This window comes from Rhea pennata, chromosome 12, assembly GCF_028389875.1.
Source record: "Rhea pennata isolate bPtePen1 chromosome 12, bPtePen1.pri, whole genome shotgun sequence".
Lineage (NCBI taxonomy): Eukaryota > Metazoa > Chordata > Aves > Rheiformes > Rheidae > Rhea > Rhea pennata.
The window spans coordinates 16,237,092-16,260,250 of record NC_084674.1 but is presented as its reverse complement, the minus strand read 5'-3'; the positions used below and the strand labels follow the sequence as shown (position 1 = coordinate 16,260,250).

The 23,159-nt window shown below is 37.3% G+C and overlaps 1 protein-coding gene across 1 annotated transcript in view; it reads left to right on the top strand.

Moving 5' to 3' along the window:
* The window catches only part of CACNA1D (calcium voltage-gated channel subunit alpha1 D), a 194,041-nt gene extending 175,544 nt beyond the window's left edge, over positions 1 to 18,497 (top strand). Inside the window, exons 43-50 of the mRNA XM_062585857.1 lie at positions 5,096 to 5,212; positions 6,780 to 7,135; positions 7,467 to 7,493; positions 8,335 to 8,484; positions 10,764 to 10,927; positions 15,294 to 15,415; positions 16,955 to 17,275; positions 18,204 to 18,497. Of these exons, the coding sequence (XP_062441841.1) occupies positions 5,096 to 5,212; positions 6,780 to 7,135; positions 7,467 to 7,493; positions 8,335 to 8,484; positions 10,764 to 10,927; positions 15,294 to 15,415; positions 16,955 to 17,275; positions 18,204 to 18,497 (1,551 nt within the window). The remainder of the gene's footprint in view (positions 1 to 5,095; positions 5,213 to 6,779; positions 7,136 to 7,466; positions 7,494 to 8,334; positions 8,485 to 10,763; positions 10,928 to 15,293; positions 15,416 to 16,954; positions 17,276 to 18,203) is intronic.
* Positions 18,498 to 23,159: the final 4,662 nt, after the last annotated feature.

The following is a 23,159-nucleotide window of genomic DNA, read 5'->3' as shown; positions in this document are numbered from 1 at the left end:
AGGTTCAAGGTCATAAAAAGAAATGCTTTCAGCAATAAAAATACTTAAAAAAAAACCACCGGTATAAAAGATAAGGAGTCAAGTACATGTTTAGATCATTGAAGAGTAGTGCATAAAGCAAGGTAGAATTCTGTGAGCTCAGGATAGTCCAGTGAACTTTTCTGGTGCCGCCCCACCTTCTGAGGCGGAAAAGAGAAATGCATGGTGATCAGCGATCGAGCTGCACAGTCTGCCCTGAGATCCTAAATACTATAGGAGTCAGATCAAGAGGATCATTTTGGCTGCTGCTTCTCTGACCTCACAGTGAAACATCAAGAGAAGACAGCAAGCTTTTTTTTCGAGGTTCAGAGTGTGTGTTATGGATAACAGGGATTTATTCTGCCTTACCACCAACAAAATTGAACCAGTTCTTTAACGCCATTTCCCTTGATTTCGCTTTCGCTTTGAATTTGTGCTTAATGAGCTTTACTGAGTTCTTAAAACTGCTGCCTCAGCCCTTCCAAGGCTGTTTAGTAAGAGGAAGTTGTAGCTGATCTTGATCAGTGATAGTTATTTAACGTGACTGAATACATTTGAAAAGGGTATTGAATCCTCTAATGGGAAAACTTAAAAGAGTTTTTAAAACATCTGTTTTAAAAGAATTTTTTTCTGCACCTTGCATTTCTCTTTAGTTTACTGTGAATTTTCCTTTCTACAAGTTAGGGATACTTTGTCTTTACTTTGGTAAAATACTTCTCTTGCACTGTGCTGATGATGTAGTGCTAATGTAACAAACTCAGCTAGGGAAAGAGAAGGAAAATTGGTAGTGGTGGATGGGTAAATGTTTACTTCTTTTGTAAGATATTTTTATTCAGCAGTGTCTGGCATCTGATGAGAATCTTGCAGGCACTGCAGTGTAAGGAGTGGCTCTGCCTCTCAGGAGACAGAGTAGGAGCTGTAAAAGCAGCAGCTTGTAGCTTAGCACCAAAACAGGTAGAGAATACTTTTTTTTTTTTAATCATTATGGCATTGGGAGTTTTAACAAATAAACCTGTGCAAACCTCATCCTTTGCCTGAATTTCATTTGTTTACATGAGGCCAATATTTGTCCACCCTGTCGAAGGAGTTGCATTGGCTGCTTTCTTACCTCGCATTTGGCTCGGAAGACCCAAACGGAGCAGGGAAAACAGCTTCCTCCTAGACTCGATTTGAGAAATGTTTGAGGAAGAGAAGAAACAAAGTTAGGTTCGAGTCAGGAAATCAGGACTAAGTTAACCTGCAAGACTCGTTTTGTTTCAAAAATACCAGCAAGTGATAGGGAGGAGTTTCACTTCTTACTTGACAATAATCACATTCAGGGTGATTTTTCTTTTGTATAGCCCTGTTTTTCTTCAAAGTCACAGCACGTGCAATTATCCTAACACAGGCTGTTGTTTTGCTACGTGTACTCGGAGAAGAGGAAATACTCTGTAAAGCCAGGTGGGTCTGAAAGGATTATCTGCTCAGGCTATTGAGGCAAGTCTTTCCTAAATGCCATAAAGTTTCAGTTTCCTTCTCAGTCAAAAGAGGACACTTCAAATTATAAGCAGTTGCAGTTTGTCTCAACTAGCACTGAAAACGTCTTCAGAATTCAGATAGGCATAGCCCTTGGAGCCGTACCAATCTGAATGTATTGTGCAGACCCAGGGGGTTTCGGTCCTTCCTACAGAAGGAATAAAAACGAAGTGATGGGAGATGAGTTCAGGTTAGGTGTCTACTGCCACTTTTGTGTGGTATTATAGTCACCCTTAGGAAACGAGACAAAAAAAGTCCTTAGGGCTGAATTGCTGCCAGTGCCTTTTTTTAAGCTGTTGATTGATATTTATGCAGTGAGAACAAATATAGTGCTAGAGCAAAAGTGGAACAAATTTATATTTGTAGCAGTAGTTTAGGAGATGTCTTTTTGTGGTGATGGAAATTTGTATTGAGCCTAACAGCGGTCACATTGCTAGTAAAATAAATGTTAAGTGAAGCATGAACAAGTTCAATTACTTACATCTAACACTTAGTGTAGGATTAATTCATTCACTCTATTTTTCCTAGGGAAGATGCTTATTCTGTACTATGTAAAACACATATCTATATTTCATATTTATTTGCAGGTATCTCTCTTTGTTAGTACATACAAATACAAGTTAATATTTCCCTTTATTTCCCTTCACATCACAAGTTCACAAACCACAGATTTATTGAGCTTACCTTGATTTTGAGACCATGTTTCAGATTAATTTATGCTTTTTTTTTCCTATGCAAATTTGATAAGCAATATTCAGCCCTACATTAAACTTTGGGGAGAAAAAAATTAAAAGAAAGAAAGAAACGAAACCTCTAGTCTGCATCAGCTGCAGGGTTAACATTGCTCAACTTCAATTTAATTGTGCTCCCATGTTCATGTTGTGTTCGTAGAAAGGCTTAGCTGAAGCGAGTCTGGATTTGATCGAGAGCACAGAGCTTTTCTGTAGTTGCAGAGCTGTGCACTCTGTGTCAGTGTTAGAAGATGGGCTCTGTGAAGATGAACACTGGGGAATCAAGAATTGACTACTATGTCTCTTATGTTCACTGCTATAGCGTAGGTCTATTCAGCTATTTTTCTGCATGATTATTTTCTTAATTTAATAGTTATTGCATTGTATTCTATTCATATAACTTCAGTCTATTTTTAAGTATCAATGTAGCTTTGGGGATTTTGTTCATTTTGATTTTCTTTGATATAAAATATGCAGGTAGTAAAAACTTATGTGCACTGTCCACAAATATAGTGGTTTATATGAACATCTTCATAGTCATATTCTTTCAGTATTCTGAAGTTTCTAAAATCTAAGAATTTAGAATTCGCATTTATATTGTATTTCAGATCTAATGAATTTATATAGCAATATATTTAAATATCCATCATTATTCCAAAATCTGGGAAGCAAAACTTAAAAGTATTTCTTCCACTTCCTAATATCACAATAAAAATGTTCTGAAAGAGGGAGGGCAGTATATGCTGTATTTTAAATGACTGTGGTGATAAATATTTTAAAATACTGTGATGATAATGTTCTTTTATTTATATTAGAGTATGGTGATTACATTTATTAAAATAAGCTTAAATTGCATCTATATTTAGGTTGCACCATATCTCAAAAATGATGTGGGCTGACTTTAGATATAGTGAAAATTATCTTTTTGCAGTTGAGAGTCATTCTATAGTTTATAAGCATCTAAATATTTTTTAAAGGTCATGGTTGGAGTCTTGAATTATACATAATCTTTTAAATATAAAATGTGTATCTAAAATGACTTTATGCATACTGTAAGTATGCAAAACTGATTAAAGTTTAGGTATTATGGAGTGAGGTTCTTTTCATGTATCTTTGAGCTTAGTTTTCGCTCTCTGTAAATGACCAATTCAGAAACTGTAGTGGTTAGTCATACACTTTTTCCACTAAGAGACTCCTACAGTTCTATTGTTTCAGCATTTAAAAGAACATATGTGTCATCTCAATGCCTTGTCAGAGACAGGGGCAACATTAGTTGTCTCTTGAGCGCTGGTGTATTAATGCCTTATGCCATCTTGAAAGCATTGCAGGTGCTATTATGCTTCATAAAGCACAGCTGCACTGAATTATCATGTTAATTTGAAGTCATCTTGTGCATTTATGGGAAAGCCTGTTTAAAGACATGGTTGGTTTTATTATGTAATTATGTTGTTCATTGTACTCATCAGTGTTACTGGTTTGCTGACTAACTACTGGACTGATGCATCTCATCTTTCCCATGCCTGGAAGGAAAATTTAAGCATGGAAGGCAACAAATAGGAAGTGTCTGAATAAGAAAACTTTTATTTTTTCACACTTAGAGTAAAATCTCAGAAATAAATTTAGAGTCAAATACAGTAACATGAATCTCTTTTCTTCCTCTACCTCAAAAACCCCAACCAAATAGAAAAACTGGAGAAGAAACAACAGATGTTCTATTGCAAAACATAATGAATAATTCAATGTGCAGTTTGATTAATGTTATTCTAGTAGAACTAGTGTCTAAACATGTCTCTTGCATGTTTTTTTATCTGTTCTTTGCTAGATCTTTTCATATAGTGGGAGGAAGCACAAAATATTCACAAAAATTTTATTGCACATAAATAATTCTATTGCACTGGTAAATAATTTTAGAGAGTTGTTCAATTATAACATCAATCTCAAAGTTCATCCCTGAGGAAGAAAATACAATTGCCCAAAATATATAGGCTAAAATGCCTAGTCAAACTCCATTCTGAGGAGGTGAAATACTGGTACAAATGAAACCTGAAGGAGAACCTAAGGTAAATCCATGCCGTTAGATACTTGACTTGTTGGTTCCACATCCTGATTGCCTACACTTCATGGATATCATTTTGCTTTCCAGCAAACCAACTATTTCCTTTTTGAGCTGAAACCTGACTGCAGTGCAGTGGTGTGCTCCAGGGAGCGTGCGTGACAGGCTGTGTGAATGAGCCCTCGTCCTAGAGATGAATTGTGATAGCAGGCTTGAGAAGGAAAATGAACCAGTATGTGCTGAGGTCCAGGCTACTGCTGCTAGATTGCTTTCTATCCTGAACTAAAGCTTTAAATCAAGTATCCACACACCAGTGCGGTGCAGATGAGCTGGAATTATTCAGTCCTTCCTTTTCTCTCTGAGCTCTGCTAAACCCACTCTTGCTATAGCAAAGATCTCCTAGTGTTTTCCGTATGGACAGAGAGGCTACAAACACCTTTTTTGAATTAAATGTGTATCTGACTTAAATACATTTTATTATAGTTCTTGTTGACTATTTCTGGATGTTGTCCCCCTCCCCTCCCCACAGTGTTCCATAAACATCAGTGGTCTTTACGGAGCCTTTACACTGTGATAGTAAAGACAGGACCACCTCAACAGGGTTGTAGTGAAATATAAGCCTGTTATTAGTAATAATAAAGAGACGTATAATACTTACTGTATGTATCTGAGGATATAAAATCTTGCTGACTATTCTTTAAAAATTTTACATGCCTATAATTAAGGATAGAAAAAGAATTTGTATTCCTAATATATTATGATATTATTGTTGATTTAGGCGGGACTAAGGACACTTCATGATATTGGCCCTGAAATACGCCGAGCTATATCCTGTGACTTGCAAGATGATGAACCAGAGGAAAACAATCCAGAGGAAGAGGAAGATGTGTATAAAGTAATGTCAGAACATAGTTATATGATGATTTTTTTTATTATATAATAAGATATTTCTAGAATGAGATCATCCCTGTATATGGAGTAATAATAATCAAAAAAAACCAAAATAGGAATATATATATATATACACACATATATATGTACGTGTGCATACTTACATATGTATATGCACACAAGCGCACACACACGCATATGATATCATTAAGACACCTGCATTTCATCACAAATTTGGAAAGTATTCTTAAGTGCAATGTCATTCTCCTGTCCTTAATTCTTTTTCATTAATTCTTATTTTTTTAAGAAAATTCTAAGAAAATGTGTGAGCCTTACACTGTGCCTAAACAATTAGCCATCTCAGACTGTCACAGTGACATGGTTCAAACTGGAAATATCTTAACTTCTGCAGTGGTAGATAGGGAAAAGAGATGAAATTCTAGGCAGCCAAATCACAGCAGACACAGAGCTGCATAGTTTAAAACAAATGCCTGGAATTACACAGAAGCCAACTAAGCATAACTGCCAGTTTTGATTTCCTGCGATGGATATCAATAAGAATCTATCAGAGAAGAATATTTTTCCTCTTTTTACGTTATAGATATTCAATCTAATGATTAACACTTAAGTCAGTGTTAGGAGCTATCTGCAGACCCTTTGTCAGCCAGCAAGAAAGCTTAGTTCTTCACAAGCAGTTCAGAAGTGGAAGTAAAAGCAGGTTTCTGCAGTAACTAAGTCAAAAGTCCCAGAGCTTGGCATGGTCCGTAACAAAGGAGGAGGATATTGCACTGTGGAGACAGTGCCACAATTACCATCAGTAGTTGCATTTCTCTTCCAACCATTATTTACCTCCTGTCTTCTCTAGATTGAGCTTCAGGACAGACTGCTGTCATCCAAGACCCACACCTGGCTAGACAGGGAGGCTACGTAATCTGGGTCAGATGTAAAAGAGAGCTGCACGTCATAGTCGTAATTTTGACAACACAATTTACCACTTTGTTCGCTCTCACCTTCCATTACACTCTCAGGGCTGGTAAACAGTTACTTAATACTGTATCTTGTACCTCTGTGAGGAGAAAGAATGGAACCACTGAAACTTAAGTTAATCTATTTGAGATACACTTGTGAGCTGATGCATGGCACCCCATCCTGTCTGAGCAACACCGGTAGCAAAGCAACACCCTGAGGGAAGGGAGAGAATCCACCAAAGTGCTCTCAAAAACTGAGCAGACACGTTCTCTTCTGAGACAGTTGGTGCATGTTTGCATATGGGAATCTGGGTTTCTCCTGCATACTAAAACATGGAGAAAGCTGAATTGTAAACAAAACAAGAAAAAGAATAATGATCACTTCATAGTGTTAATTTGACTCTGAAATACCAATACTGTCTTTATCACAATCACATCTCTATCACTCTAGGAGATCTCATCTAAGCTTTTTAAAATTAGAATGAAAATCACACCAATTAATTGAATAGTTACCTTTGTATGCATGTAGGAAAGAAAAATTAAGTCACCACTGTGAAAAATATGTTCTGTTACCTGATTTTTTTTTCTCTTTTCCTAAAACAGAGGAATGGTGCCCTGTTTGGCAACCACATAAACCATATTAGCAGCGACAGACGAGATTCATTTCAACAGATCAACACCACACACCGTCCCTTACATGTTCAGCGGCCTTCAATTCCATCTTCAAGTGATACTGAGAAAAACGTATATCCTCAGGCAGGAAATTCTATGTATCACAATCACAACTCAGTAGGAAAGCATGTTCCAAACTCAACAAATGCCAATCTTAATAACGCCAACATGTCCAAAGTTCATGGAAAACACATGAATATTGGAAATCATGAGCATAGATCAGAAAATGGTTACCATTCATACTCCAGAGCTGATCATGAGAGGCGTAGAAGGCCAAGCAGTAGGAGGTAAACTTAGAGATACTTGTTGTGTTTAAATAAACTTTCATATTTTAACTATTATATAAGAAAACTTATTTTGCTACATGAAACTAATTTTTATAGGTATATTTAGTTTCATTTTTGTTGCTTTTGTTATATAAAACTTGTTTAAAATATATATGGGAAAAGTATATAGCAAAGTATATAATTTCGTATTTGCTTAATAAAGTTTGAAAATAGTTTTTTTTTTAAAAAAAATCATTAGTTACAGCTCAGTCACTATAATCACCAATGAATTTCTGGGAACCACCTGATTTTAAAATAACTTTCTCCATATTTTCATGGCTCACATGGACAGAACCCGCTACTATGAAACTTACATTAGGTGAGTTAATATTGTTCTGACATAACTAAAAACCGTAAGTGGTACCTTTTTATGAAACTTTTTGTGAAAAAGCAGTATAACTTTCAAAATTGGCTATACAGCAAAGCATATGCTGAATAACTTCTGTGAAAATTTTTGCAAAAGTATTTAGTAAAGTTCAAAACTATTAAAGCTGTTGTAAAAGCCTAGGTAGGTTGTGCAGGATTCAACAGACGCAAAGACCATACCAGATTCTAGTCTTTGTTTAAAGTTATCTTACATAGCCTGGAAAAAATTATTAGGCACTGTAGCTATTACTTTGTACAGTTCCATATATGGGAGATCCAAAAATCCATCCTCCGCTTCTGTGTGAATATTTACCAAGATGAGTTTTAAACATAGGACCTACTGTATTATTTGAAGTGTATGACTAAATCTATATCCAGAGATAGTTTTTAATGTCTGTTTACACATCTGTTTCCGATTTTTCTTGTGAGATCTCACTGAATGTTCCTTAATGTTTTAACCATTTGCCAAACTTCAGGTATTTGAGAGAGGCTATTTTTCTTCACAGTTCTGAATTTATATTTTGTAAAAGTGTCTGAAATGTATTTGACTTTACTTAACATCCTCATACTAATGCTTTTCATATTTGCGTCACAAGGAAATAAAGGGAGATTACAGATAAGATAAACAGATAAGATACTCATGTTCTACAATATTCTATAGTTCCGCAGAATTTACTGTAAAACCACGTTCTGACTAAAAGAGAATTTTTAATGCTTTGTTTTCTTCTTGAAAGCACCTTAAAAGAATTATGAATGAAATATAATTAGTCACAAGTATTTTTTACCACTTCTAGATCCGACTCTGGTGATGGGCGTCGACCTACTATTTGCCGTGAAGAACATGAAGTTCAGGACTACTGCAATGATGATCGTTATTTGGGAGAGCAGGATTACTTTAGTGGAGAAGAATATTATGAGGAAGACAGTATGTTGTCAGGAAGCAGGTGAGGATATTTGTTAATCAGGGAAAAAATAATAACAAATGAGGTATTTAATGCTTAAAGGCTTCACTAGGCACACATCTCATGCTGAAAATTCTCTAACGAAGTTAGTACCCCACAAATGCTGGCAGGTGGAATGGTGAGTAAGAATACTGTAGGTACCATAGGCCTTTGTGTTTGGCATCAAGCGCTGACACTAGGAAAAGTTAGGTACCAACTTCAAAGGAAAGCACAAAGTTCACCAGAACTGAATATAAACCAGATAGAATATAGCCAAAGAAGGCCTATCATTTATAAATAAAATTTCATTGTAATGGAAGCAGGATCAAGCTTACATAGAGAAATATTTGGAAATGATTTCCTTCTTAAAATCTTAAACAAAAAGAAAGATGAAAACGGTAGACTGCAGAATGTGATCTCAAGATAGTATTAGCCTAAACAATGAAGTATTGGCTCAACTTCCTTTTGAAAATTCTCATTATACTAGCTTATTAATAATCTTCCTCTTGGCACCATTTTCTGGCTCCCTAATACAAACACTTAATGCTTTGATAGTTGTCATGGCCTACATATATGTCTGGAATGGATGTTTTTCAGGGTTTATTCATAAACTTTACAGAAATGTCATATATTGAATTTCAGTCAACATACTAGCATTTCTTGTATGTTTGTATTACTGCATAATGTGCAAGCTAGTATTAATTTGAGGCCCCTTGCTGTAACTGCAGAGTTCTAATTTTGTAACTTAGTTTCTCTCCATTTTCTAAATAATTTCTGTTTTATTCTGCCAAAATTCAGAATGGTAGCTAAGTTAATTGTGGTATTTCTGCCTAGTATTATTTTTTCAAGGCCAGTTAGCATTTTTCTAACAACTCTTACCTGACTCCTTGTGTCCTGTAATCTTTGCATTTGGAATCTCAATTTCACAGACAGGAGTAAAAAAAGCTTTGATATATCAAAGTAAAAAATCTTGGTATATCTAAGCTTTTCTCTGCCAGCTCTGTTTCATACAGTTCCTTCAAATTGGCCTAGGGTAGGATTTTTTAACTTTAGAACAGTTCTTGCCAAGTTAGTTTGGCTTGAGCACTACCACTGCGATGATGGCTTCAGGAAGCCATGGCTTCAGCAGGTCCAAGCTTCGCACAAGGATCATTCAGGGATATGCACAGGTTTCCGGTTGTTCAGGCAATTCTTGGACATTACTTTGAAGAAAATCTGCATCTGACAATTTGGAAATCCCTGATTAAGTCTTGAAAAGTGAGATTGTTCCAGTATTTTCTAAGTACTAACCTGTCACGGAACAGAACCTCTAATTGGTAACACGAACTTAACAAAAAAAAAAGGGGGAAAAAAAGTTACATAAACCTTTTTCCTCCAATATCTGATGAATTCTGAATTCAGTAGTATTCCCTTTTTCCTAATGAAGTGAAAGACATTTGCACTTACAGCATCATGAGTAGATTGTATTCACGTCCTTTACAATAAATATTCTTCACTTCTCCTGAATAAATTGAACAACTCCACAGAAGTATCCCTTACTTTTATCAATAAATTTTTATTTTGACATTCAGTTCAGAAGAGAAAGAATCTGTTGCCATTCTGTCTTAGATCCGTAAGTGCACGGGCTCACGTGCCAACCACACTAAATTCTTCTCGTATACCGTCTTTCTTTGCTGCCTGAACTCTGACAAGATTGGCTCTCTAAACTGCATCTTTTTGGTTTGCCTAAAAGCTTATGTTTTGCAGAATTCTCAGAATTGGTCCGTGTAAGTTAGAAACAAAACTATATTAACTTCCATTATTCTTTGTAGCCAGTCGTTTTTTGATAATTGTAGTCAAATAGCATCCCATATAAGATTTGATTTCCAACAAAAGAAAGATTCAGAATTTCTGTGCTCCACAGCTTACCCAGGACTCATAAGAGAGCATGGTCAGAGCAGGACAGAGTATTGTTTTTTTTAAGCAACATATAACTGAGGTCTTACATATATATTTTTTTATATCTTTTATGTATGGGTAAGTTCATTTAAATATAAATTGATAAGACATTTACCTTACAGCTTACTGTGTAACTATACTAATCCAGTAGTGTATGCTCACTATCTCAAAATCAGTTTGCATACAGAAACAGGATGTTTAATACTGAGTCACATGGTTCTACCTGGTTTTGCTTGCTTATCTTGCTAGAGAAGAAATGTTTGAAAGTCATCTATAAGACTACCAATAGATGAACTTACAGAAACTCACTGAAAAAATATTTTCTCTATTGTATTTTAACACAGGCATATATATGACTACCACTGTAGATATCACTGCCATGACTCAGATTTTGAAAGACCAAAAGGTTACCATCACCCACATGGGTTTTTTGAGGAAGATGATTCACAGATCTGTTACGATACAAAAAGATCTCCTAGGAGACGGCTGCTACCTCCAACTCCAACACGTAAGTAAATTAGGATCACAGAATCATAGAATCAGTAAGGTTGGAGGGGACCTCTGGAGATCATCTAGTCTAACCTCCCTGCTCAGCAGGGTCACCTAGAGCATGGTAGACAGCGTTGCATCCAGGCGGGCCTTGAAGATCTCCAGAGAAGGAGACTCCACAACCTCTCTGGGCAACCTGGTCCAGTGCTCCGTCACTCTCTCAGGGAAGAAATTCCCCCTCACGTTCAAGCGGAACTTCCTGTGCTTCAGTTTCTGCCCATTGCCTCTTGTCCTGTCACACGGGACAACTGAAAAGAGTTTGTCCCCGTCCCCTTGACACCCTCCCTTCAGGTACTTGTACACATTGATCAGATCCCCCCTCAGTCTGCTCTTCCCCAGGCTGAAGAGGCCCAGCTCTCGCAGCCGTTCCTCGTAGGGCAGATGCTCCAGCCCTCTGATCATCCTCGTAGCCCTACGCTGGACTCTCTCCAGTAGCTCTGTGTCTCTCTTGTACTGCGGAGCCCAGAACTGGACGCAGTACTCGAGATGAGGCCTCACCAGGACTGAGGAGAGGGGCAGGATCACCTCCCTCGACCTGCTGGCAACAGTCTTCCTAAGGCACCCCAGGGGACCATTGGCCTTCTTGGCCACAAGGGCACCTTGCTGGCTCATGGTCAACTTGTCACCCACCAGCACTCCCAGGTCCTTCTCTGCAGAGCTGTTCCCCAGCAGGTCAGCTGCCAGCTTGTCCTGGTGCCTAGGGTTATTTCTCCCTAGGTGCAGGACTCTGCACTTGCCCTTGTTGAAGCTCAGGAGGTTCCTCTCTGCCCAGCTCTCCAGCCCATCCAGGTCTCTCTGAATGGCAGCACAGCCCTCTGGTGTGTCAGCTGCTCCTCCCAGCTTGGTATCATTGGCAAACTTGCTGAGGAGGCACTCTGCCCCCTCATCCAGGTCATTGATGAAGAAGTTGAGCAGGATGGGAGCCAGTACTGAGCCCTGGGGGATGCCACTAGCCACAGGCCTCCAACTAGACTCCACTCCACTGGTGACGACCCTCTGAGCTCTGCCTTTCAGCCAGTTCTCAAGCCACCTCACTGTCCACTTGTCTAACCCACACTTCCTGAGCTTCTCTAGGAGGATGTTATGGGAGACAGTGTCAAAAGCCTTGTTGAAGTCAAGGTACACAACGTCCACTGCTCAATTTGTTTGCAAACCCAGAAATACTTAAATTCATTATGAATTTCTAGGTTAAAACGGCTTCCTTGTGCCTCTGATTTTAAGCATGACATGCATTGATTAATATTGCTAGCAGAATGTTGTATGCAGCAAAAGCATCTATCTGCCTTGAGGGATCACTCACAGAATCGTGGCGGTGGCCTGGAACTGCCTGGGAGAGGGGTTGACACCCCTGTCAGTGGAGCCTGCACAGGCATACAAGTGAATCTTTCTACTATCTCTTGTGTCACTGATCAAACAATATAAAAATATATACCTGCTAATTCTTACTTGATTTGATAAATGAAGAAAGAGCAAGGTAGAATGCAACAGTGGTTTCTTCTGAAACTTCATTGGAGGTTTTTGAGGTCTGTGCCCTTTGTTCATACCTACAAATGTGCTTTGTTGCTGTGAGTCAGATGGTGTGATTGTGTCTCTAGTGACTCACCTGCTGGCACTTCCCATTTCTCTTTTATCTCAGATTCTTAATGACATTGTAATTGGTCCCCTTTGCATCTTTACTTCAACCTGTTTTAGGTTAGAGACTGAATTATGATAATTTTCAGGGAAAGCAGAGCTAAGAATGAATTTGGTGATTTTTTTTCCCCTCTTGGTACTTTTGAAGTGCCATGAGCTTTTTAATGTGAGTTTCTCAAGTCCCTCTGAAAAATAAAGCTGTTATTCTGGGCTAAGCATTTCAGTTCAGATTCACATTGTAACTTCATTCTACTATCTCAGTAGTATCTCTGCTTAAAATTTCGGGCATTTTTTCTGAGAGAGAAAATGTCTCCATTGTGAAGTTATAGATTGCATTAGCATCCTATCTTGTTGCATGGACCAGCCAAAAGACTTGCATGCATTTCAGGTAGCATTCAGATTTTTCACTTGTTTCCTTAATTTTCATTTATTCTCCTTCTTAGATCTTTGCTTTCCCATTATCTGAAGCGCAATGTTGCTTTATCTGCATTTCTAAAACCCTAATGTGTCTTATTCTACAGTTCTGTTTTCCTATGTTCTGGGCTGTACTATAGAGATTAGCAGTGCTAACCTTCCCATGAAACTAGGCACAGATTCAAAGCTCTTGGATTTGGGTCTTTAACTTCTGACATTTCACTGAGAGGAAACGTGCTTTGTTTAGCATGTGAAGCTTCAAACAAACCTTGTTTCAAGGATAAGCTAAGAGTTGGTGTGGGTGCCTGAGAAACAAAACCCAGCTCTGTGCAGCCCCACAGGGGTACTTTCCTATAGCGTGGTCAGCACAGCCAAGTCTATTACATATGTCTTTGGGGAATGCCATCTAACCAGTGCCATAGAGACAAGGCAATTCAGGATCATTTTTCTATAAGAGTTTCTAGGATTTGTCTGCCATCACATAGATTTCTAGCAACAACTAAGGCTTGAGGCTTTGGGGGGTTTCTGTTTTTTTTTTTTTTTTTTTTTTTTTTTTTTTTTTGGATGATGCTAGCAGCCCAACCCACTGCCCTGGGAACCCATACCTATGGAAGTATGACTCTGTGGACTCCTGGATTTCATTCTGTTCACTGTCTCAGACACACTGAAGACAATGCAGGTACAGATTTTAAAAAAAAAAAAAAAAAGGTATTTCAGAGACAAGTGTAATGGGATCTTTATGCATTGCCTGAGGTAAAGTCTCAGACTATTTAAAGCTGCAGAAAGCTGTGGTCAAGGACAGCAGCAAAGACCACGTTATATAATAAAGGAAGCATTCTTCAGCAATACTATTTGTGCTGGTACTCAGAGAAAGTGTTCTGCTGTTTGGCTTTCTGACCATGAGTGGCAGAAATGGAAAAGGGCACAAAGTATATGTGAGCCTCACACTACAGAGGGTAAATAACTCACGATGAATGGGAGTGAAATGCACAGAAAGCTGCTGGCATTCTTCCAGAAGCAAAAGGAAGAGGTTTCCTCAGACGATTTTCTTTACTGTGCAGGGAGACTCCTGTACATCTTTCTACAAGTTGTTTCTGATAGCAGACGAAATTTAAGCCAGAGGCTTAAGCCTCTGGGCTTCATTTAACGTTTTAAATAAAATTTTGATGATGCTATTAAGCTGGCATATCTTTAGAGGAAACTTACTGATATAAAAAGCGCCCTTTTTTTCCCACTCTTTAATACAAGAGACTAGGTGAATGTACTGTAGAGGAGGGTATTTGATATCCCAGGGTAAGAGGGATCTAGTTCTTAGATAAGTTGCATAAGGGTAACATGGAAAGAACTTTACAAGTCCGTTTGCTCTTGTGGCATCACACTGGTGTAAGTTGAGTCAGGGCTCCTGCCATAACCTTTTATTTAATGTTCTAGAATACAGATGAGAAATTTTAGAGACTCAGAATCTCAGCAGTTTAAAAGATGAGCTGTTTTATTTTTAATCAGTTTATGTGTTCATCAGTGTGTGGAGGAAGCCTTGATGTGCTCACTTTTTAAAAGATGAAAAGGAAATGGTTTAGGGAATCTAAATCGTTTAGATTGTTTTGCAGTATGATGCTTAGAGCTGCAAGGCTGTATTGCGATTCCAGCTGCTGTTCAACATCACGATTTTCTTCATGCTGAGTGACACAGAAATTTTACCCGGGTATGGCTGCAGGGCAGCTTTCCAGCAACTGAAACATTTCTGCACCAGCCAAACGTCTTGATGCAGTTTAGATTTCTGCCTTTTCCTTTCTAGCATTTACATGGATAGTAAATGTTCTTCGTAACAGCAGAAACCATGGTTTACCAGAACAGAAACCAGGAAAGTATAATATTAGTTGCCTTTGAATGGCATATATTTCATATTCCACATTACTTCCAAGGATCTGGGGATTCAGAATTTCCTTTGGGAACTCTGGTTCATTGGAACAGCAGTATACAGGAAAACTCTGCAATTTGTTATGCAATCTGCTGCATAACAAATGCTTGCTCTGTGAAACACAGCTGCTTCGAATTCTCCTTGTGTTAGGCTGCTCATGTGATTTCTCCCTATGACTGTGTTTGTTCGTGTGAGGAATCTATCCTCTACCTTTAGTCACCTGTCTGCTTCTGTTAATCAGCACGACTTATTAATATTTCTTTTTATTTGGGTGACATTTGACCCACACTGGATTTCCTGAAATACTGGACGCTGAGGGAGAAGTATTTTATTTTCCTAATGAATTATGTTTCTCCTGTAGCAAATAGACGATCTTCCTTTAACTTTGAATGCCTCCGCCGACAAAGTAGTCAAGATGACATACCGCTCTCTCCTTCTTTCCACCACCGCACTGCTTTACCACTTCACTTAATGCAACAGCAGGTAAATCCAAAACCTTTTTTAACTAATAGTGAATTATGTCATTTTAGCTTCTTTATTGCACCTCTAACTTTCAGGAAATGGTACTAGTGGATTATGCTGTTAGCCTGCGCTCTACTTCTAGGCATGTGTAGGTCGTGCTCTTTCTTATATTTGCTAGGTGCAAGGTTCTCAAATATCTACCTTTTAAAAACACTGAAAGCAAACAGTTTGCCCCCTCTAAGTGTCCACAAAAAGGTTGAATACTCTAAGGACTTTTGACCAGGACTGAGTAGTATGGCAACCATCTATAAATCTCTGCATATGCTGTTATTCAGAGCTCGCAAGTACAACGTGCACATCTTCTGTGGCTCTTTAATCAGCTCTGATTTGAGTATCTTAAAAAAAGATAGTGATTTCCATGGCCTAGAGAAACCATCCAGAATGCTTGGAAAATCATCTGTACCTGCAAGCTGCAGAGGAAACCTTGAATTCTTAAGTAAACTACATTTAATTTGATTGCCTGGATATATTCCTTTAGTTCTTCCACTGATTTACTAAGTCAGGGGAAGTAGGAAGACCTTTAAGTCAGAAGTTTTACACAAAACCATGTATTTTGCCTAAATATGGACTGAATAAAACAAAAAAGAAATCTGATGGATTATCTTCAAGTGCAGTTTTATTTGGTGTTGCATAAAAGCTCATGTTGTTTCAAGAGAATAGCAGCTCCTAGTACGTCATATGATGGACATGTGCAGTGCAAAATGGTCATCGCAGTGTGTAAAGATGATGCTCTGAAATATAAAGATGTTGTGTTTGGAATAATGAAAAGACCTTTAGAAAGTATGGGAAACATATATGATGAATATAAATAATTCCTTTGCTAGCTTTGTCCTGAAGCTGCATATTATTTGTGTGAATCAGGTTATTGCTTACTGTTTATATGGTATTTACTCCCACCTACATGATCTAAATTAAATCTTGTAATCTGTGGTCTATTGAATTTTAGTAAGTTTTTGTTATTACTTCAAATTAAATCAAACCATTTGTTTTCATATGACCAACCAAAATCTCCCTGTAGCCCAAGTCTCCTATCCACTGCTTCAGCATCAGGCTGATTGAGAGGATTTACAGGATTTGTAGCAGTAAGAAGAGTTTGTAAACAACTGTAAATTATGCCAGGTGAATAGGTCCCTCTTCCTCAAAGAAGCCAGAAAAGCAAGGTGCTTAAAAGCTGACAGCCTCCTACTCTGTCCCTACAGAAAAGAACGAATGTTTCTACCCTTTGTTTCCATTGTTTAATGTATTGTATAAGCGGTTATTTTGCTTGAATAATGCTAATGCCAGGATTTTGTGATCTGAGTAGTAATAGAAAAAATACCATTTTATACTGTCAATTTACCAACTGCAGTCCTGTTCCTCCTTTACGGGACTGTCGAATATCAGAAAATGTTACTTTGCACAGCTGCTGCCTATAAAGTCAGCTTGAACTAACTGCTGAAATGAGCGTGATGTTGGCTGTTTGAGATTGACTAACTTTTAAAATTCTTCCCTTTACCCCAGGTCATGGCTGTGGCAGGTCTGGATTCCACTAAAGCTCACAGACACTCACCAAGTCGTTCAACACGTTCCTGGGCTACCCCCCCTGCAACCCCTCCCGCCAGGGACCGGACGCCGTATTATACGCCTCTGATCCAAGTCGACAGGGCTGAATCTGTGGAGCAGATGAATGGCAGCCTGCCTTCTTTGCATAGGAGCTCCTGGTACACCGATGACCCTGATATTTCGTACCGAACATTTACACCAGCCAATTTAACTGTACCTAATGACCTTAGGCATAAACATAGTGACAAACAAAGGAGCGCAGACAGTTTGGTAGAAGCGGTAAGTATTACAGAAACCTCTGAGGTAGCCAAGAGTGTCTGTCTGTCCAGTTTTCTGTGTCAACTGTAGAAAGTTTATAGTTCAGTCCACATTACCTCTCTGAAAATGTGGTATTTTGGTTCCAAACCCCCAAAATTTTAAGCAAAAACAGAAGAACTTCTTCTCAGTTGTCATACTGTAAAGGTTTTCTACTGAATCCAAATCTTAACATTAGTGTCAGATTTCTCTATCTCAGATGGAGATCTGCCCTTCTATACAGGGCCCAAATTCATCACTGTTTATGCAGTAATCAGAATACAAGAACAAGAACTCTGTGGGTCAATGTACTAGGTGAGGAGGGTGCAGGAGGACCACAAGGTCTGATTTTTGGATGTAATCAGGATCATTAGGAATCCCTTCTTTGAAGGGTGGGGGGGAGCTTTGAAGATAAACGTATATAAAAATTCTAACTATCATAATTACTGTTCTTCTATCACCTCCTGATAAATTTTGATTCCAAATGGGATGGCAGCAGCTTTCTTTCATGTATTCTTAAGTACCTACAATGAATCAGGAATTCTGCATTTCAGCCAGTTGCCCCAATTATAATGTCTAGAATTTATAAACTGTTGTCTTCAGTACATCAAGCTGATGTTTGAGGTTTATTGAGACTCCTAAGTTTCTAACCCCCACCCCCAAAAAAACCCAAGTGTCTTGCACTTTACATTGTCACAGAAGTGATTCAGTTACATTATTACAAAATCGATACAGTGCGGTTTGGAACTATTTGATTGTTCTTCATATACAGTTTTGTTGTGAGTTGCTGTAGTGCGTTAACATGGAGTTTCCTGACTTTTCCCTAAATAAGAAACATTTTTATCATTTAACTGCTCTTTTGTAAGTGAACTGAATATTTCATTCTCTCCCCTCTCATCCCTCCATCTGCCAGGTACTTATATCCGAAGGCCTAGGAAGGTATGCAAAGGACCCTAAATTTGTTTCAGCTACAAAACATGAGATTGCTGATGCATGTGACATGACTATTGATGAGATGGAAAGTGCAGCAAGTAATCTTCTCAATGGAAATATTAGCAATGGGACCAATGGGGATATGTTTCCCATTTTAAGCAGACAAGATTATGAACTTCAAGATTTTGGTCCTGGATACAGCGATGAAGAACCAGATACTGGACGATATGAAGAAGACTTAGCTGATGAAATGATATGCATTACAAGCTTATAGTACTTAGTAAGGAAAATGATTTTAATAACAGAAAAAGTGCCTCATAGTTTAAAGATGCTAGGCACTAGCTGGAGTTAATAACCAACGGAGTTTTGTACAAGTGATGTCACACCTCAAGGAAGCCATAACTAATAAATAGATTATCTCCAGGTTGCTGAAACGTGATCAGAGCTGCAGTACATCAAGTCTCCTACCACAGAATCTTTGGTTCCTCTGTAGGAAAAAGGTTACTGTGAAACCAAGCAGATTCTGACAATCAGTTTTTTGAGGGCTAGAGTGGTATTCTGAGGTGTAAAATCTTGCCTGTCCTTCAACATTGTGCTGCTGTTCGTCATAGTAAAGCAGGATTTTGTCAATGAAAATGTCTGTGTAAGTCCCACAAAATTGTGTGGGAAATAAATACATGAGTGATGACAACCAATAGTGTCATTACCTCAGCACTCAATAGCATATCAGCTATCCATTGCATATCCATTCTAATACTGTTTTCAAACTTGCCTCCTGGTTTCTTTTCTTAATGCTTTTCTAAATAGTTTGTCATGCTCTACTTGTCAGAGATCATTGAAAAAAGAAGTTAGATAATATTGTCATATGTAACACCAGTTTACATAGGAAAATATCATTCAGATAGTCTGTTTTATGACTATCACGTTAAGGGCAAAATATACTGGAATAATTGCATTCTTACTAATGCACTTGCAACCAGGTTATAGTAGAATTAGATAAGATAGTTTGCTAAAAATTATATAGTAGAAATTATTGTAAATGAATTGTAATATACAATGATTTGTATTTGTAAAGAGATGTTCTATATTTTGTAATTATTGTACCGTAATTGAACTGCAGCAATATTTATGGACCTTGATTATTGTAACTCTCCACAGAATTCTAGATATAAGTATTTTTACTTGGAATATATAGATCTATAGCATAAATATTTAAATAGAGCCACTTCTCAGTATAAATCTCTTTTTGGGATAAACTATCAAGTTTACACTTGAAAACACACTTTTTTAAAGAAAATATTTGAGTCACATGCATCTCTCTGCATAAGGGATGCACAGTTGACTATCTGCAGTCTTATAATTGGAAAGTAAAAGATTTGAAATTATTTTAACTTTTTGATTGACAATAAGCTGTGATTTTATTTTTGTATTAATCCCATGCTATAAATATTAAAAATCATGAAAAAAAATCAGCAAGTTCATGCCAGAGTATCACTGGTCATGAGACAGTTTTGTGTATTACCCTAAGTACCTACTTTGATATGAAACATCTAGGGCAGAAATTATTTCACAGGTAAATGAAAATGCTTTACTTCAGTACTGCATACTTTTCTGCTCAGAAAGAAAAGAAACATGGTAAAACAATTCTTCATAGAACCAAAAAACCTTGATTATGTGAAAAATACACTACTTTGTTGCCTCTACCCTTCTGTTGTTGTGTGTGTACTACTTCAAAGATTTATTTTTATGCAATCAAAAGAGGGCTTAGATATTGTTCACAATGCAGTAAAACCCTGATATGACTTTGAGGCTAATACAACCTTGGAGGAAAATCAAAAGCATTGAAAATTACTGTCTATTTTATTAGCACTGGGTAACAATGACTTGTTCTAACAAGTTATCTTACCAGGTTTTACCTGTAGTTCATATGCTCGATAGCAATCCAGTTCACATTTTTAAAAATGTGATGTTTAAAACATGTCAATAAACATTTTGTACATAATAACAATTTCCTATGAAAACGTTACAAACTTCCTCTGGAATTATTCTTATTTCGAATGCCAGGATAAGAACTTAAAGGTTTGTAAATTATTTCTTGACCTACATCATTTTGTATTAAAACAAATGCAAAATGTTCTTCAAAATAAAACTGTGTAATAATTTTATTTAACTTGGGACTCCTTTTACTAATAGTTTTTCACCAAGAATTTCAAAAAGTTAAGTTCTGACTGTGGTATTTGGACAATGGGGAGGGGATGTGTGGAATATAGTCTTTAGTCTATATTATCACAGAGTGCAAGTTTTTTAAGAATGATATTAACCAGAAAAAAAAGGTGATTAGAATATTTGTATGAAAAAAAGGTATCAGTATCACTCCCCTAGATACAAATCTAGGAAAATAACTAGGAAAATCTGAATAAAATCCCCCTAAGAATGTCAAAACCAAATCTTTTGTGCCTTCTGCCAGGAACCACTTGGGTAGGCTACTCAGGATTAGTCACTTCTGATTTGTTACACTTTCCCAGCTTACAAAAACAAACTTTAGGAGAGCAAAATAAACTCTCCAGATCTCATATCACTATGCAATACTGGTGAGTAGTTTTCACAATTTCACTCACTGCTGAATTTCTAAAAAATCAACTATTTTTATGGAAGGTGAAGCTGAACATTAAAAAAAGAGAAGGGAAATAACCCAGCCCACAACCCAGGTTGCTTAAATCCTTGGGCTTTTTGATAGGACATGTCAAATTCAGCAGATTCAGCTGAACTACATTTTTATAACAATGGCACCTTAAAATACTGCCAATCATAGAATTTACTAAATACAGAAAGAGTAAAAGTCATCTCAATAAATAAAACATATTTCATGAGTTTCCAGACTGTTTATGTGTATATATAATGACAGAAAATATTATAGCTAATTGTTAGAAAAGAAACATAGGGTTTGGTGCTTTTTTTCCAGTGAAGTACACTCATTGAATAAGCAAATATATGTAGTATATTTTATTTGAACAATGTCTTTTTGAGGCTTGGATGACAACTATATAGATTAAAAATTGTAATACTGTAATAAGATATGCTTGTGTTCTCTCTACAAAACTTAACTATAATTTTAGAAAGATGCCTAAATGCTTTTGTTATTCCAAAAATGTATTTATGAGTTTACAGAAAATGTATGATACAATCTCGCTGTTCAATTTTCCAGTGTATATATATAGCTCTCTTATTTGGTTGCAGACCTATTGAAATTAGATACCTAAAAGGATTCTAAATTGTAGAAACAACACCGAAACTGGTGTACAAAACCTTGTATGGCCTTACATGGATCAAACAAAATGAAGTTTTGTAAATGACAGTACTAATACTAGTTCTGCTAACTTTAAAAAGTACTACTTTCTTACACTGAAACTACTTGCACTGATGAGATGTATGCAAAAAGAAAACATTTTTGTTCAGTCTTTTTTAATCCAGTTGTCCCCAGCCAGAGCCCTCCAACTGTCTGAAATATCTGCAACAAGGTGTTACCATGGAAATGCTGATGTTCTCACTCGCAGGACATTGCTGGCTCAGGCCATGTTGGCAGGTCTAGTAACTATCAAGTTCTTAAGTCAAAGGAGCTTTTATAGTTAACTGTTTTCAAATACTTAATGTAAGTATCTTCTCCTTATTTACAGAAATATCTGAAAAAAAAATCTGAAACTGAGAATAATACTGAATTACATACCATACTATTTTGTTAAAGAAGTAAGACTCTGGAATAGTCCACCTTTCCTCTGCACCAAGGCAAAACAGCATAAAAACAGCTAATTATTAGCTAGCAGGCTCCAAGTGCTGCACAGAGCATGTTACTGGAACCTTGTACCAGTTCTCAGCATCTCTCAGCAGACCCAACTCACCCAGAAGCAAACAATTTTACCAGGAAATCTGTATCAGCAACTGGATACAATGCAGGAGCAATTATCTGTGGTTTCATGACACCTAAAGATTCCCCCAGGGAGCTAAAACTATCAAATAACTGGGCTGTTTCTTTAAGACTGCATCAAAGATAACGGCATAAAGGAGCCTCAGCAGTATGTAGCAGTGGGGCCTAAATCACTAAAGCAACTACAGCTTCACAGCAATGAAAATAATTGAAGTATTTAGAAGGGAAGGAATTTGAAAGCTGTCTATATATGGCTAGAACTGCTAGAAAAGGTGATGATATTTTGGAAGAAATGCCTAATTATCTGACTGCACAGTGCAGCAATGTGTACCTGAATGTTAAGACACACATGCAATTTGGCATGAATATGTAAGCTTCCTATTTCCAGGTCTTTTAAAGCTTGACATAATGCCATAATGTGTGGCTCTGTGTCTGTGTGTGTTCAGTAATAAGTTATGTAAGACACTGGCTAGTTAATCCTCTGCTGTTGTATAATAACAATTCCCATCTTGCATGCCTAAAGTGCAAACCCATGTTATTCATCTGCAAATGCAGGAACTTCAATCGTCAGTCTTTCCAAACTGCTTCCCATTTCAACTGTACAGAACTGTGGTAAGTCTTGTCAGTATATGTTATTCTGAGTATCCTAATACTTCCTATTCCAAATAAGACTAAGATACCTTAAATGAAAAATCTTAAAAGTACAAATCCTAAATAAAAGCTATTTCCCATAAAAGGCAGACTGTACAAAGTTCATTCTTTCCCCAAAGGCAGTTGAATCAGATGAATCATCTTATTGACACAGCTAATCAATCACCTGCTACTAGAAGTATTCTTGCAGTTCCCTCGTTCCTAAAGAATGCATCAAACAGAAAAGGTTTACCTGACTCCTTTTGGAGCTGAGTTCACTGTTGTCATCTGCCATCTTCAGTATTTCTGTTTACTCTTTATGTAGATACTCCAGTGAATTAAGTCTTTTTCCTCAGTAAGTAGCAGGGCTTCCCACCACTGCTT